This window comes from Desmodus rotundus, chromosome 8, assembly GCF_022682495.2.
Source record: "Desmodus rotundus isolate HL8 chromosome 8, HLdesRot8A.1, whole genome shotgun sequence".
NCBI classification, from domain to species: Eukaryota; Metazoa; Chordata; class Mammalia; order Chiroptera; family Phyllostomidae; genus Desmodus; species Desmodus rotundus.
In genome coordinates, this window is record NC_071394.1 from 105,656,735 (window position 1) to 105,674,105 (window position 17,371).

At 48.1% G+C, this 17,371-nt stretch overlaps 1 protein-coding gene across 2 annotated transcripts in view; it reads right to left on the minus strand.

Annotated features, from left to right (window-relative positions):
- Nucleotides 1-1,853: 1,853 nt before the first annotated feature.
- Nucleotides 1,854-17,371, minus strand: part of BFSP2 (beaded filament structural protein 2) — a 60,555-nt gene continuing 45,037 nt past the window's right edge. The window contains exons 5-7 of one of the 2 annotated variants that reach the window (XM_045199957.2): nt 11,144-11,272; nt 4,257-4,477; nt 1,854-2,138 (exon numbers count right to left, since the gene is read on the minus strand). In XM_045199957.2, the coding sequence (XP_045055892.2) occupies nt 2,132-2,138; nt 4,257-4,477; nt 11,144-11,272 (357 nt within the window). In that variant the 3' untranslated portion in view covers nt 1,854-2,131. Of the gene's footprint in view, nt 2,139-4,256; nt 4,478-11,143; nt 11,276-17,371 lie in introns of both variants that reach the window. The other variant, XM_045199956.2, reaches the window with a different exon arrangement.

Genomic DNA, 17,371 nt, shown 5'->3' on the forward strand with positions numbered 1-17,371 from the left:
GGATTTTGGTGTTAGCCGGGGGGGGGGGGGCAAAAATTAATCATAACAAGCAAGAGAGAAAAGACACAGCTTAGTGTGTGTACAGTGCGTGCAACATAGTTAGGCCAGCCACACACCGTGTCTCCCGGGGGATGCCCTTGTACCGTGTACCCAGCAGTCAGTTATGGGCACCCCTGCATTGGTGCTTTGCTTCTCTTTCAAGCTTTCTTAAGAGCCAAGGAGGCTTCTTTTGTTTCTGTTGGCCTTGGCTATTTGGAACTGCAAATACCGGGGGGAGGGTGTCTTCAAATGTGCCCGTAGTGGACACGTCCCCCTGTCTGGATCAGACATTATGAGGACAAAGACTCAGCTTGGATATTTTGGTCTGTAATTCTACGTGACAGGTGGGCTGACAGAAGCTCGAGGGAAGAATGAAGAAATGGAGGTTGGGCTTATGTGCGCACACGTGTGTGTGTGTGTGTGTGTGTGTGTGTGTGGTTTTGGAGGCACTGGGAGCCTGCGTAGGACACAGGTGGTGTTTTCAATTTTAATCAGACGGCAGCGGAGCCTTGCCTGGGTAGCTGGCAGATGCAGGAACTATATTTGGCTGGCCTGGGCCCTGACCCTGGAAGAAAATTCTGAGGCTCCAAGTGAGGTAAGCAGCCACAACCTAATTAATCCCCCACAGACTTAAAGTGAAGTTCTCTTTAAACGGATGGTGAGGTGCTCTGCCAACAGCGGTGAGATGCGTGGGTCTGCACATAAACACCATGCCGAGCACATTAAAGAGGTCTGAATGCTTTGTGCTGCCTGCCATTATGACGCAGCCATAAAGCACCTCGCCAATCCCCTCTCTAACAAGAGTGCTGTTTTCGCCCCCAACTGTGGCAGGCTTGCCTGCCATGAGCTCAACTCTTGCCCAGGCGGTGCATTTATGTCGATAAACCCAAGAGCAGCTGGTCCTTGGGTGGCGAGGGAGATGGCATCATGCTCAAGGAACCTTCCAGAGCCTTCAAGAATGGCTTCCTGAGCCAAGGCCAGGCAGGCCAAGTGATGAGGAGACAGGCTAGTAAGTCAGGACACACAGAATAGGGAAACTGAGACAGATCTTTAAACGACCAAGCAGCTTGCAGACGTCTAGTAAATCTCATCTTCTCTAAACCAAGGGCACTGGGTTTGCACTTCTCCTCCCCAACCAGAGGAAAAATAGCTTAACTCAGCCCACTCAGGGAGATAGATAGCAGAAATCCAATTAGCGACATTTGACAACCACAGCCAAGGACAGATGAAGTTAAAAGAATAAATCTCATTTTTGGTGCATCAGCATAAAGCCAATGAGTATTCTATTGAGATGCTCTCCTAAGACCTTCCCTGAACCCCCCGCCTTTAAAACCCTGGAGAAGAAAGACCTAGCATGAGCTCTCTCTCCCCACTCCCCACAGGCAGGCATCTCCTAAACTCTAAGGGGCCCCACGAGACTTGCAACTGGGAGAGCAATGGGCAGAGGCAGCTAGTACTGCACTAACCCCCTGAACCTGTTTCCAAGGTCCCCTCTTCTCTGGCTTCCCAATGAGCTAAGGCAACCCCGCCTCAGCTCATCTCTTTCCTATGACATTTCTAGAGAACCAAAGCAGCCCAGCCTAGGCTCTCCTCCTGGTGCTTCTTGTATGCTAAGCCCTTCCTTGTTCCGCTGTCCCCAGCTTTAATAAACACACTCTCTAAATCACCTGGACTCGTGCCGTGAAATCTGTCCTGCACAAAGTCAAGAACCCACGCACATCCAGCGGGCCCTGGGCAGACCCTCTCAGGGCCAGGTCCCCTTTCTGGTAACGATATCCATCTTCATCTGATAGAACAAGGTAGGGAGACTGGAAGCCGCACACAAAACATTTATTTGGAGAGAGACAGGGGGGTTGCTAAGCTACAGACTTCTTAAAATTAAGGCAGAAGGACCTTCTCTCTCCACGTCCAGGAAGCTTTTCAACTCAAGCTGAATCAACCTGGAAATCTAGCAGGGAATCCAGCTTGGGGCAGGTGGAGGTTGCATGGGGGTTTTGGGGGTAGGTGGGGGGTGGGGAGAAAATCCTTAAGAAACTTCATTGGTCACTTGGTGAGGAAGGCAGCGTTTCGTCCATGAAAAGAGAAAGTTTCTTCATTGGCTGAAACAAATAAAGAAAAACACATTTGAGTGAGAGAAGCCGTGAGTGATGGAAATGAGTAAAGACATCACAGTAAGAGTGTAGGAAAGGTAGGTGTCTCGTGGAAAGAGGCTGGTCTTTGGCACAAGACAACTTGGGTTTTACATCCCTGCTCCAGGGTTATTAGCTGTGTGACCTCGAGCAAATGACTTAAGCTCTCTGAGGTGTTGTTTCTTTTCTGTCAAATGGAGATAATGATGTTGCCCCGGCAAGGTTTCAGGGAAAATGAAGATAACAACGAATTTAAAACCGTGCTGGCACATCCCAGGCACTCACTAAGTGGTATTCTTATATTCTTGAAGAAAATTCAGCCTAACTTGCTGTTCTTTGTATATGTTTAAAACAAATTTGTGCATTTATTCAGGTGCTCATAGGCACATGAAAGCATTAGCTTAGTTAGAAACATCTAGCTTTTGTAATCAACAGCAATCAATCCAATAGAAAGGCAGCTGGAAAAGCGCTGATGACACGTTCTCCCTTTGAAAGGGGGAAGGGTTAGGCGGCTTCCGTGCAGCTCTCTGGCTGTCTGAGGAAAGGGGTGGATGTTACAGAGTGCATTGCAGAGAGCTGGGAGCCCGGGCTCCAGTCTCAGCTCTGCCTCCACCTGCCCACCTGATCACAGAAAGCTCCTCTTCTGCTTTGGGCCCCTTTGTCTATTATTTTTTGCTGGAATCATGGGGGTTGGACTATATTATGTAATCACTAAGTTATCTCTTAGGACTGATATTCTATTCCATATTCAATGTATGCCACAGAAGGGACCCTAGAGGGAGATATGAAGACCTAGAATTATGATAGAATAAAGGCTGGGATTTCCTTAAAGAGCTGGCAAGAAACTAGTCCCAAAACTCAGGCATATGCTCCTGGAATCCTTATCCATTAAAAAAGACCGCATGTACACATGTATGTACATATGTGCATAGATGAATAGGTACATAGGTACATATGTGGATATATGTGCATATATTCACATGTATACCTACATAGACATTATGTCATCCCTTCTCCTTGCCTCTCTCCAGTATGGGGGCTGGACAAGCTAAAAAGTTGCTTTCTCAGCACCCCTTGTAGGTAGGTATGGTCAATGAGATTGGGGATGGTCCATTGGAGGACTTCTCAAACATTTTTCCTTCACTGATTGATAAAGAAGTTACCCAAGGAGAGGCCCTTTTGCTGTCCTCCCTTCCTTCCCCCTTCTTGTCATGAAAGAGGACATAATATCTGTAGCTGTGGTAGGCATTTAGCAACCATGGGCGACAGAGATGAAGACAACAAGTCAATGTATCAGGAATGGCATAGCAGAAAGATGAAAAGAGCTTGGGGCCTTAATGAAATCCTGGAGAAGCCTAGACCACCTCATTTCTGGAACTCTTAAATGGACATGGCTTATGCCCTGCTGTTCACGGTGTGGTCTGCAGGCCAGCAGTTCCGGCATCACCCGAGAGTTTTGTTAAAAATGAAGAATCTCAGGCCCCAACCTAGAACTACTGAAGTAGAATCTGCATTTTTTAAGAGATGCCCAGGTTTGGGGTGTTATGGGTGCACATCAATTTCAGGTGCATTGGTTTATAGCCCCATTAATTAGGCTCTATTACATGCAACTGAAAGCATTCCTAATCGCTACCATGTATGTACAGCAAGTCCTCATGTAACATTGTCAATAGGTTCTGGGACCTATGATGAAATGATATTTAATGAAACCACTTTTACTATAGAATAATTGATACAAATAAGTTCCTATGCCATGTCATCACCATTATAACGAACTGCTGTTGAACTAAATGACCTTATTCGAGAAGCTGCTGCCCTCGGTATGTATGAACACTTCAGGTATGCCTATGTGTGCATAAGCAGGTGCACACACGTAGGTGTATTCATGCATATGTAATACATTTGTGCATATGTGTATGTAGGAATAGAAAATCCTGGAAGGACAGAGCTAGGCTATGGGGCTGTGTGTGTCTGTGTTGGGGAGTTGGGGGTGATTTCTTCTATCTTTACTTCTAAGTGTTTGAAAACAGTATTTTTTAAAACAATTATTTGTGCTCCTCTTATAATTAAACAAGAAAAGAGACTTACTTGCTCTCCTCCCTGTCCAGCAGGGCGTGGTAGGATGTCACGTCCCTCTGCAGCTGGCACCTGTGAGCCAGCAGACGCTCACAGGCCCGCTGCTGCTGCTCTGCCTCCACATGCATCTCCTGGAGCTCCGCCTCCAGCCTGCCGACTACGGCACCCAGGTTCTGTAGCTCCAGGTCATGCCAGTGCTTGGCATCATGCAAGGTGTTCTCCAGGCCTCGTTTCTGCCAGAGGGAACATGTCCAAATTCAAGGTGGACAGACAAGGTCCTTGGAGAGGGAGGTGTGTAGAGCAGTACGAGGGGCTGGCATTGGTCTGGTCAGTCCATTTCTTCAAGGACAATGACCTTGCTAAGCTTATATGGCTTGGTGTGGAAATAATGAAACTTCCTCAGGAGGACAGACTGTTGTTTAGTCTAATTCACTTATTGTCCTGATGGGGGTGGGGGTGGATGTGTGGGTGGGGGATGTGGAGGGAGGTAAGGGCAGGAAAGGAAGGAAAAGAAGGGGGACAGTGGGGAGAGATGAAATATAAGAATGAAAGATGAGTGAGAAAATGAGAGAGAAAAAAATGAGAGAGAGATTCGCACACACATACACACACATATCACACACACATACACACACGTAGAGAAGCAGTTTGCAGGTGTCCCTTCAAAGAAATCTTGCTCTCTGAGGGGCCTCTGGGCCTTTTTGCTCAGGTTTTCTCACCCCCGGGGGGCTGATTTCCCTTTCACTGCTGAAACCCCATCCATCATTCAGTTAAAATGCTGTCTCCTCTGACATTCTTTCCCGGATTATGAGTTAGAACGGATGTTTCTGGACTTGCTATACTCAGCACTTTTTTCTTCAGTGTTTTAGGCGCATATTTTGGCTAATTCCTCTTCTTCTGGCTGCCCCTTCACTGTGGGCCCCCCACTCCCTCTCCTGAGCCCGTTTCTCTCTGAGCTGCACCCCCTGGGCCTGTGTTCGCTGGTCTCTCCCATCTGCCAATGACTCCTGCATTGGTACGTCTAGCACAGACCCTCCTCCAAGCCCTGACCCACGGTGAACTTCTCGCTGGAAATATGTACAGTCCAGAGCACCTCAAAGCAAGGAGTCCAAAATGAATCCACTCTCTTCCCTTTGGACCTGCTGGTCTTTCCTATTGTGTGCTTCAGCAGGTGAACTCAAGAGAACTTAGAAACTGGGGAAAGACATGCCCCTGATCTTCTTGCTTCCCTCCCAAATTCAATCATCACGGAATCCTGCCTCTTGAATATTCTGAAAAGTTTTCACATTTGTGCCCTCTCTTCTCCAGTCACCAACACCCAGGATTGATGCTCATCACCTCTCATCTCGGGTAACCTCGTGGCCTCTTAGCTTGTCCTTCTGCCTCTAGTTCCTCCTTGTGCCGTGTTTCCCACACAGAAGCTATGGTGCTCTGTCAAAAGTCCAAACCTGGGCCTGTATCTGCAGGGTCCCCAACATGGCACACAGGACCAGCCCAGCATCGTTCCATCTTTACCCCCCACCCCAAAGAGGGGAACACAGCTACTCTTCGAGTAAACTGGGCTCATGCTGTTTCCTGCACCTGCACCATCCTTCTCCATTCCTTCCAGCATCTCACCTGGCTGGCTCCTGCTCATCCCCAAGCTCAGGGGTCACCCCCCACCCCAGAAAGCCTTTCTTGACAGTCTCTTGCCCCTACCACCACCAGGCTGGGTTAGGCACCGCCCCCCCTGGTTTCCATGGCTACCTGAGTGCGTGTGTGCTCTTGAACTTATCAGAGTGGGCTGAGCTTCTTAGGGGCATGTGTCCTCTAGCAGATGGTGAGCTCCTTGAGAGCAGGGACCAAGTGTCTGTAACCCCAGTGACAGTACAGGGCCTGGCACAGTGTAGGCGGAGATGCCTGTGTGCATAGGTTGCTCCGGACGACAACACTTGCGATAAGTACACTTATCACCCTGTCTGTCTCCCTGTTAGTCGGAAACGTTCTTCTCATCTCCCCATGTACCATACCCTGCACACTGCAGGGCTGACCACAGACGCCTTTAAAAATCTGTGTGCGTCTGTCTAACATTTTTAATAGTTGTAACTATGGAGAACCTATAATTTAGTATCTGGCTTTTTATATAACACGTAAGAAACACATAAATATCGTTCTAAACTGGATAGAGTCAAATTTCGCTGAAACAAATTCCTGTACTCTGATCCCAAGGGGGAGATTTTTCGTACCCTTTTGACCACTGTGGCCAAAACGAAAGATTCTTGGTTATGGATGCTGTCTTGGATCATGGCTGTTGTTAAGCGGGGTCACCATATTATCTTACTTAAATCTTAATTCCAAAGGGTACGAGAATGTTGAGTCAGATTCCCACCCTAGTGCATTTACAGGTAGCAAACTGTGATCAGTAGTTGGATGGATGTATATTGGTAGCTGGTCTAAGGGTATTACTTTGCTGATGGGATCTGAGAGCCCCTGTATGACAGTGAGGACGCAGAAATGGCCACCCGGACTTGGAGAATTATTGCTCCATCTCCTCCCCAGCCCCGGGTTTTCTCCCTTCGTTTACCAGGACATTGCTCGGTTCATGGGTAGATGTTATTGGCATTCGACCTGTAACACTTGTGATTTGGAAAACCATTCTGCAGAGCCAAGGTTGAGTCCTCTGTTTGTAGTATTGGATCCATGTTCAGGGGTGATTCCTCTGTGCGGCCTAGGGTTTGTCTCTGATGACTCAGGACCCACTGCCCAGGTTGGGTTCCTGGGAACCTCTGTCAGCTTCTCTTCCATCTCACCCTCAGAGGCCAAGCCCAGTTTCGCCACCGGAGCCCCCGACATCTTGGCCTGGTTTGCACCGAGAGGCTCCAGCCTCAGTCCCTGGGACCAGACCTATGCTGCAGGGGTCCTCGCCCTGGCCCGCTAGGCAGCACGTGTAGCACCAGCAAGCAAACTGAGCCTCCGGGAGCACACTTACTCCCCAGTTTATGGGAATCTGAACGGATGCCCTTGAGTTATAAACCCTTCAGAAAGTAAAATGGTGACCTATTAATTTCTGGTCTAGAATTCCTGATTTGAGTTGACTGAACACAGAACTTAGTACGCGTCAAGTGCCGTTATTGGTGCCTGGCTGCCAATGTAAATGGTGCCTGGTTGGAAAAGAAGGCTGAATGTCTCATCAGCTTGGCTTCCTGAGGCTCATATAAGCAGCAGGGGCCTTGCGTGTGCACAGGTTGCTCTGAGTGAGGATAACAGGGTGGCTGGATGAACTCTGCCATGTTTGAAAGCTATAGGGGGGTGTACTACCTGTTCTGGCTCCGTCTGTGCTCCTAACCTTGGCTACAAGGTACAGTGACCAGAACTCTGATCTCCTGGAGCCAGAAGGGGACAGAGGCAGCCCGTCCTGGGTCCTAGGCATGGCTAGCACGTCACCACACCTAAGTCTCTGGTCGTGGGTGTGAGTTCTTTTACCATTTGTTCCAACAGTTAGGACCATGGGTTTAAGTTAGGTGACTAGATGATAGAAAGTTGGGGTTACTTTACTAGTGGTTCTATTGATGCTATAGTGACAATTACTAATGCCATTTATTGACAGCTCACTCTGTGCCGGGTACGGCGCTGAGGGCTTGCACTCTCTAACTGATCATCCCAATGGCTTTATAAGGTAAATCCTGCTATGGTCCAGGGGTAGATCACAGTTCCCAAGGCAGCTGTCACAACGATCTCCGCCCCACCTGCTCTTTCTCTATGAGCCATCGCTGTGGCCCCATCATGAGGTGGAGTTTCTTTCTCTTCCTGCTGATTCTGGGCTGGTCTTGTGACTGCTCTGACAGTGGTGCGCTGCCTGAGTGATGTTCAGGGACTCTCCAGCCAGGTGTTAGGAGAACTGCTAGTTTTTGTGCTCACACTCTGATGGAAGCCAGACAGCATGTCAGAAGTCCAACTACGCAAGACTCCCACAACGTGAGGAAGTCAAAGTCAGCTACGCACAGGGGCCACAAGGAGAGAGGAAAAGAGACGCACAGCTGAGGCACCAGGTGTGGGAGGTGAAACAGCCTTTCTTGGATGTCCCGGCCCCAGCAGATGCTACATGGAGCAGGAGGGAAAAAAAACCTCTCTGAATTCTGCCTAAATTGTCTTAAGCCACGGACAGAGCAGATAAGTATAAATAGACCCTCACTTTATAAAAAGTAAGAAAATTGAATTTATCGGTCACACAGCTCGTGATGGAGGAGCCAGGGTTGACCCCAGCGTGAGTGCCAGTCCCCCGTTCCATAGGGTGGGCACGGTCTAGGACAGAAACAGAGCCAGCAAGGCTTGGCTCCTCCACTTCTTTGCGTTAGTAGGAAAGCCCCGGAGCCACAGATTTCTCATCTGCAAAACGGGATGTTAGTCACAGCCCAGCCCATTTCTCAATGTTTCTACGAGGATCCAATGAGAGAATGCGTATGAGCATGTTCTTATTACTATTGGTGTCACTTTGAAGACATTTTGTTTTGGGCACTGTACCAAGTGATTTGGGGACTTGAAAGTAATTACACCTTGTCCCTGCCCCCAAGCAGTTAATGTGACTTTGGTGGATGAGCTAATTTCACCATAGGCACTGCTGTGAGTGCGAGTGGGCAACAGGTGGAAGAGACCACCCAGCTGTGGGAGTCAGGAGCTATGCATTTCAGCTCACCTGTGCCCAGGGTGTGCGGTAGGGGTGGGCAGACTTGTGGGGAGGAGTCTCCTTCCAGCCATGGGAAGGACACATCCAAGGACTCAAGGGTAGGAAAGCAATGGACCATGTCTGCACATTAAAATGAAGCCTGAGCTGGGTGGTGGTGGGAGGTCTGGCAGAGGAAGGCTTCTGTTGCAGGCTGAGCCCAGGCAATTCCCTGGGTTAGGGACCCTGAAAGTGCAGACGAGAGGAGGCAGTAGGTGGAGGAACGTCCAGAGGGTGCAACACAAGACAGCTGAAGTCTATCGAAGGAAAGAGGCGGCAGACAAAGCTTCAGAGGTCTGTTGAAGTGGGAAATGGGAACCAGAGACCTTGTGTTGGGGATCTTAATTTTATCAGCAGAATAACACAGGTGACAGCATCTGCTGAGGGACAGCGGTATGCTGGGGGCTCGCTGAGAGTGGAGATGGTTGGGGTGGCCACTCTGAGGAACACAGCCGCCCTCTGCTTTGTTCAGTTCCCTGCAGCAGAGGTTTCCTTCACCAGTCAAGGTCTGAGCTTTTAGAGGACGGGAACCTTCCAATTCATGTTTGCCTCCCAGGGTCTAAGGAGGGCTTTGCACACAGTAGGCACCCAGTATATGTGTGTGGAATGTGTGCTGAGGGATGGGCCACCTGCCACTTAGGAGTAATTCATCTGGGCTTTTTGGATGGTGTGGCCTTGAGAATATGTTCTCAAATCTTTTGCCTGGAATTTTCTGTCACCAGAAGAGTGACAACTTTGGCAGCCACAAGGACATCTGGGGAAGAAATGGCAGCCCCTTAACTGTGCCTACAGCACAGGGGGGAAAGCCAGCACCCCTAACATCAGGGTGTTTATCAGTGGTTATGGCAGGTGAATGAAATAATTAGCATAAATTCACATAAATAACACCGTCTCTTTTCGATTTTTTTTAAAAAGTGAAAGTGTGAAACAGAATTGCTTTAAATAGTAGTTTCCTGATTTTTCTGACCTCAGATCCTTTCCTCACACCCCCTTGCTCTGACCCAGATCCCCTCAGAGAATGAGCGGAAGAAGGGGAGCACATGGTGTGGGTCACATGTGGCAAGAAGCCTGTGCCTCCTCCCTGAGCTGCCAGGGCCCTGTGTGGCCTTGCTGGCTGGAGAACAAGGGACCCCAGTGAATTGAAGACCCCTGAAGGAAGGGGACTGCGGGCGATGGGATGATCTTAACAACAGGCAGAGAGAAAGTTGTTTCTGAGGGGAGCCGACTAGAATTAACTCCATGGCAGGCTGTGGCTGCAGCGGGAGGCAGGGCTGGTGGTTTGATGATGGGGCTGATTCGAGTGGCAAAACTGGGATGCAGGTTTATGAGGTCTGGTGGAAGAAAATGGCCTTAACATGGGTATCTGGTCAGCCCTGGGAAGTGAGGCTGGTGGACGAGAAGGGCTTCTTGGGCCTCAATGGTCTTCAGACCACCTCTGCAGTACTCATGGTGCCCTCCAGGGGGGCGTCCAGGAGGCGCTGTGCTTGAACTTTGGGCCATTCCAGAGAGCAGAGGTGGGCGGCTGCATTACTAACAATCATTGAAATTAATAAGAATAATTAATGATGCGAGAGAGCCATTCACAAACCACAGTGAGTCTAAGGGGCTTTCTAGATGTCTTAGGCTGAGTGCCCCAGAAGCAGAGCCTGAGAAAGGGATCCTTGTATGGACATAATTAAGGGGTTGCCCTCAGGAAAAGGGGGAGCCAGGAGAGCAGGACAGGGCGGGGCAGGGAAGGTGATGAGCCAGGAGGGGGTCATGGAGCAGTCTGGCTGCAGCCTAAGCCCACGGAGCCTCCGGAGGGTGAATTACACCAAGGGCAGGCTCCACTTTGACGCAAGGGAGCTGGGTTTTCAGTCCCCCTGTGAGTCAGTCATTGGCTGGGAAGGTGGGCTGGCCTGATCTCCCGAGGTGTCTTCTGTTTGACTGAGGGCAATTCTCTGGAGAAGAGGGGCAGCAGAGAAGGGGCATCTACGGGCACGAGTGGCCAGCATTCACGGCGGCAGCCCGGTGAAGCCTGCCTGGGCTGGGCACTCACCGTGTCTACCACACTTGTGATTCAGAATCAGATACCCTTTCAGGCCTCAAAGTCCTGCTGTGAGATGGAAGTCCCTTGCAGTCCTGTGACCCCCAGGACTGCAGTTCAATGGTTAAGAGTTAAAGTTGTCCCCCCAAATGCCAGGTCTCCTGGCCCACTCACCAGGGCGCGCAAAGATTCCATCTCAGCCTGAAGGCTCTGCACTTGGCATGAAGTGTTGTGCACCTCTGCCCTGAGGGTGGCGGCCAGCTTCTCCTCCTGGGTCTGGGCCAGGCGGGCCACTTCTGCCTGCTGCTGTGGACAGTGAGGTCTCGGTGAGCAGGGTGAGTGGAGAGGCCGCTGCCGTCCTGCCCCTCCCCCTTTCTAATGACCGCCCCACTGCTTCTAACTCAGAGGAAACAGCTATTAGATTTAAGAATTCCACTTTTTCTATAGGTGCCCACTCCAGCTTGTATGTAAACGTTCATATAGTTTGAACATATAACACATGCAAATAGAATGACATTCAAAAGATTTTCTAAAGAATATATGGTAGAGCCCCAGTCAGGTGGCTTGGCTGGTTGGGGTATCATCCCATACACCAGAAGGTTTTGGTGCGGTCCTCGGTTAGGGCACATGCTAGGTAGTGGGTTCCATCCCCAGTTGAGGAGCTTATGGGAGGCAAATGATCAATGATTCTCTCTCACATCGATGTTTCTTTCTCTTTCTTTCTAAAATCAATAAACATATCTTCTGGTGAGGATTAAAAAAATATGGTAGAAAGTATATAGAATCCTTTTTTCCTATGTTCTAATTACTCAGTTCTCCTGTTTCCAGTTTTTTTATACCTCCTTCCAGAAATATTTCATATAAATATTTATAAATAAATATGTATGATCACCCCCCTTGCTTTGGTAGTTAATCTTAGAAATTATTCTAGTCTATCAGCATATACACACCGATCACATTCTTTTACATAGGAGTGCCCTATTTGGAAGTACTATAATTATTTAGAAGTCCCCCACTGAGGAACACTTCTGTGGCTTCCAGTCTTCGCCTGTTACAATCAATGGTGTAAAGAATAACCTGCATCCCTCATGTTGAGTCCCTGGGAATATCTCTGGGGGTAAGATCCTGCTGTGGAATTGCTGAATCAAAAGTGTAGGCATCTGTAACTTTGAGGAATGTTGCCAAACTGCCCTTCAGAAAATTTGTAACTCGTTCCAGCGCCGTAACATGGTGCCGATGGCCGCAACTTCTTCAATTAGTAGTAAACAGGCTTGATCCGATGGTCCCCATTTCCTGGGAAAAACGTGTCTGGCCACAGTCGTGACTATCAAGGGGCAGGTCTGCGTTTTGGACCTTCTCCCCCAGCATCGTGGACACACTATGATTCGTCCCTACGTGTTCAGGGGAGCAGGTCGTCGTTACTCTGCTCTTCGCTGGGGAAAAGGGAAAAAATGAGAGATCTCCCTCATCTGTAACTTCAATCCAAGTCTGACGGCATGCCACCACGCCAGTGATGTAGGAGGAAGAAACTGCTTCGTCTCCTAGTTTACTGGCTTTGTGGACTGACCATTTTTATTACATATGAATACTTACTTATTGAATTATGCAAAAATAATCCGATCTTACTGACTGGCTCAGAAACCCCATGTCAAAAGGCTCATACCGCAGTAGTAGTTCTGGCAGTTTTTGCTGTTTAAAGGCTGTAAGGAACTCCGCGCAAGTGCCACTAAAGGCCTGGGATCAGCTGAAGGAAAGCAGAAGCCGTGGGCCCAGCTCTGACTAGTCAGCCCATGGCCATGTGTCCCTGGGCCGTCACTCAGCCTCTCTTCGTCCCTGTCCCTGCCCATTGGATGCAGATAACAGTGAGCGGTAAATGATAATCACACGACTATCCCCCGAATCGCTCGAGGCTTCCTGCAGGTTATGCAGGTAGAAGCTTTTTGAACCTTAAAAGCATGCAGCCATTGGCTGTATATGCTTTCTATATGTGAAAGGTAGTATTAACCAATAAATGCGTTTGTACAGCCGCTGCGAGTTGAATAATGACAACTAATCGGGGTGAAGCAGCACTTATTTTGTGCCAAGCACTCTGTTCACAGCTTTTAGTCTGTGATCTCACTTCATTTCCACAACCCTATGAAGCCGTGTCCTTATTATTCCCATTTCACATGAGGAAACTGAGACTGAGTTATTTTTCAAGGTCATGGGGCTTCAGGGGGCGGAGCTGGGGCTCGTGCAGCAGCAGACCCCAGAGCCACGCTCTTAACCAGAGTTTAATGCCACTGCTCCCACTGGTCTCAGCTGAAGAGCCTGAAGTTGGAGTTGTCTTCCCAAGGTGAAGGTGGATCACTCTAAAACACCTCATTGTCTGCCAAGCCCTCCCGTGATCAGTGGTCCTGGTTTTCCTTCTCTCTTTGGGGTTGGGACCTGGCCAGACGGGCTGTGTGGGTAGGTGGGGACAGGAGAGGGGTCTCCTGACAGGCAAGCGGAGTCAGGTGGCACAGCCACGCAGAGGGGCTGGCGGCTCCCCACAGCTTACAAGAGCCTTGTGGTAAATTTCCAGGAACTTTGTAAGCTGGTTGTCTTTAAACACAGCCATTATTAAAAATTAAATTATACCAAGTCACAATTAAATAAGCTATATTAAAAATGGTAATAAATACTCAAAATGCATCACTTGTTAATTATTTACATTTTATCATTATCTGCTTTTGCGGTTACTTACATTGATGGCCCCTGTGTGGTGGAAGGAATGGTGTGTCCCTGCCCAACTCTGTGTTCATCTACATGGAGCTACTAGTTTGCAACCAGTGTTGACACCGTGAATCACTATTTTACTCATTGTCTAGACTTAGACAGGGAGGCAGAAAATGCTAATAATGCAGATCCAACTTAGAAGTGGGTCATGTCTGACGCTGTTGCATTGTTTGTGAGTGGCACAAACATTAGAGGGCATATTCCTCCAATATTTGGAAACTGTTATCTGACCCATAAAGAGGTTGTTACATCATTGGTGAATGAACTCATTCAAGTCAACACAAATATTCATCACAAATGAATCAGAGTTATCCTCATTCATCACTGAGTGACTTTTTGTATAGTCAGGCATTAATAATCAGACATTTTTCTGTAGTCTGATCTTGTGACACTATTGTTGGTGACAGAATTATCAAAGCGGTTGGTGGGTTTTGCAAGAAATAGCAAGTCACATTGCAGTTACAAGTGCAAATGGAAAGGCAAAGTAGGTATTTCATCTGAAAATGTGTTATTTCTAAAATTAGATGAATAAAATGTCACCAGAAATTCTATGTCACTTTTATGTGGTATTGTGAATTTGATTGACATGTACATGCGTACGCTTACATTCGCCCCACGCCCAGAGCAGCTGTGACATGTGGCCGGGGCACTGTGGGTAAGAGCCGGGCATGAGCGGACAGAGGGCAGGTTTCAGAGCCTTGCTGGGCGGGTCTAGACTGAAGCTGCTGGCCGAGGCTGTAGCCACGGTCCCCGTATGATCTGTCTGTCCCTCCTGTCAATCCAGACAATGAGTGGCTTGCATTTAGAGCTGTGTCCTGGTGTCTGGGGGGGGTGAATCCCTAGGTCTCAGTTTCATTAGCAAAATGCTGTACCCAAGTGTTTCCCAGACATTCTTGGATGACCAGCACGGTTTTTTACATATCTGCATACTAATCCAAACCATTTTTATTTTAATCAATTCCCTTTGTCTTTGTAAATAAATGTGTATAAAATGGAAACTGTAGATTAGTCTCAAATTTTAATATGCGTCAGCAGCATCTGGGGGATCTTGTGAAAGCGCAGGTCCTGATTCAGGAATCAGGAATCTGAGGGGCCCAGGAATCTGTGTTGAAAACTGTCATCATATGATGCCTGGTCCAGGGAAGCAAATTTGTAGATTGCTATAGAAACTGATAGAACTGCTTTACTTGCTGCAGATAGAAAATAACTGAAAAATTAATAAACTTAAAACCGATCTATGTTATTTTATTCTAGCAAATGGTGCCTGCCAAGCACCCGAGTCCCAAAGCCTGCTTTCTTTTTGTTGAAAGGTGAGGTTAACAAGTACAACAGAAGTGTTAATGACTTACCAGCACCGAATGGAAACTTTCTTATAGTTTAAGATTGAAAAAGAAATTAATTTGATCACAATGAATTACACTGCCATTTCATATCATGTCTCATACCTTCTCAAACCAGCTTACCACACACTTGCCTTGCATCTGGGAACACTTGGGTGTTTGAACTCACCTAAAATGATTACACGCTCTTCTCCAATGCCTTTTTAGATTTATACTTTCTAGTTATTGCAATAACTCTACTTCTGTTTCCATTTCAACTCCGTGCCTCCAGATCTCTCCTTACAGATCAAAAATAGTGGGTGTGCGATTCCTGAGCCCGAGGCTAGGAAGACAGGACTAGTTCTGTTGCTAGGGTGTGTAATGAGATTCAATTATGTTAGTCCCCACTCTTTCAAACAAGCTTGAAATCTTGGCTTCGTTGTGCAGGAGTTGGGCTGCCGGTGGTTGCACCCCACCCACATTTCTGGGGCAGGAGAGCATGTGGACATTTTGAAATACGGTCAACATTTTCAAATTAAAATATTTTTAACTTCAATTTTCATGTTACTGCATGGGAAGGATGGACGTGGGAGAAGAAAAGCAGCATGCTTTTGAGTAAGTCAGAATGGAGTATTTGAGGGTTTCCAAATGGAGGGGAAAATGCGATCCAACCCACTTTGCTGACTCGCATTGCCATTCCCCCAAACACCCTTGGCAAAGACCTGGAGTTGGAAGCAACGCCACCCTGTAGTGTGAGGGGAGGGCGAGAGCTGAGGAGGCGGCGGAGTGTGGACAGCCACCGTGCAGTGTGCCCTGAGTGCCCTGCCTCCCCTGAGCAGCTGCTGTGCGGGTTTCAGCAAGTCACCCGAGCTCTTCGGTTTTCGTCAGGGGTGAAAGATTGCTATGCTCTGCTGCAGAGGACAACCAACTGCCCTGCTCTAAGCACCTTAGACCTCCCAGGACCACACCAAGCTCATTACATTCATTTTCCATGGAGAAGGGGAAAGTAAGGCTGGGATCGGGGTCCCAGTCTTGTGTCACAGAGGAATCTTACCGCACAGGGAGGCACAGAGCCTTGGTTCAGAAAGAGCCTGACAAAGCCTGGCATAACCTTTTAGGCCCTCGGGACAGAGGCCTCCCAACTGCACATTCTACAAGACGTCACTTGCTCATTCTTAACAGAAGAAAACGAATCCCAGTTCCCCACTCCATGGGACCTGTCCAGGTCAGCCTACCTGTCCAGTGGGTGGGTGTGTCAGTCGGGGAGGAGCTATAGAGTCAATCTGACAGGCTCAGTGACCTGAAGTAACCTCCCAGGATGATTTGGTCATAAATCCCTAACTGTGCAGGCCCTGGTGGGTAGTAACGCCCCAGGTCTGTAATTTCCTTAGTAAAAGGTTTATTTTGTTTTAAGCCCTGTCCATTGTCTCGTTCTTCTAGGTTAACAGCCCTTTGAAATGCCAAAGCAATCCTCTTTACCAGACCCCTTCAGAGGCTAGTTACCCTCAGGGGAGCACTGGGTATTGCTGCCCCCTGTATATCATCCCCATTTGCAGTAAATGTCCAATATTAAGTATTCTGGACTCAGCCATGTAAAAGAAGTATGTATCTCTCCATTTTACTTTTTATCCAATCACAGAGATTTCTTCACCTTGCTTTGCCTATCTCCTTAACTACCACCAATGGATTTCATGTAATCTTCCTTCCTTCCCTCCTTTGATTCCAAATGCATAAAAAGAACTGGAGAACTGCCTTTTTCCAGGGCATTTTCTCAGGCCATTGAGATCTTGCTTTGGGGTGTGTCCTCAGTTAGCTTCAAATAAACTCTCATAAAATTTTTCTATAGGTTTCGACGTTCTTATACCAACAATAAGAAAGTTGATTCATAGCTCTACTACCTTCTAAACTATGTGTCTTGGGTAAATTACTTAATCTCTCTGTGCCTCAGATTCCTCCTGTGCAAAATAGATAAAATCACAGTACTATTGCATCCTGGGAAGATTAAGGGAGAACGTGCCTGTCAGATACTTAGTTCACTGGCTGGCACTTTAAAGATGCTCGATAAACGCTTTGCCAACACTGCTTTCACGGTGCACCCCTTTCTGCCTTGTAGAAGGTGGTCTTTCTACCCATTGCCTGCTGCCCCCACCCCGGCCAAACTCTGCCTTGGACTGTGGGTGCCCTGTGTTCAGGGACAACTTCTCAGTCACCCCTCTACCCTCCCTGGGGACCTAAGATGGCTTTTTATACCCAGTACGTGCTCAATGGCATTTATTGAAGGTCTATGGTGTGTGTCAGGCACGTACGGACCAAGGAAGAAGAGGGG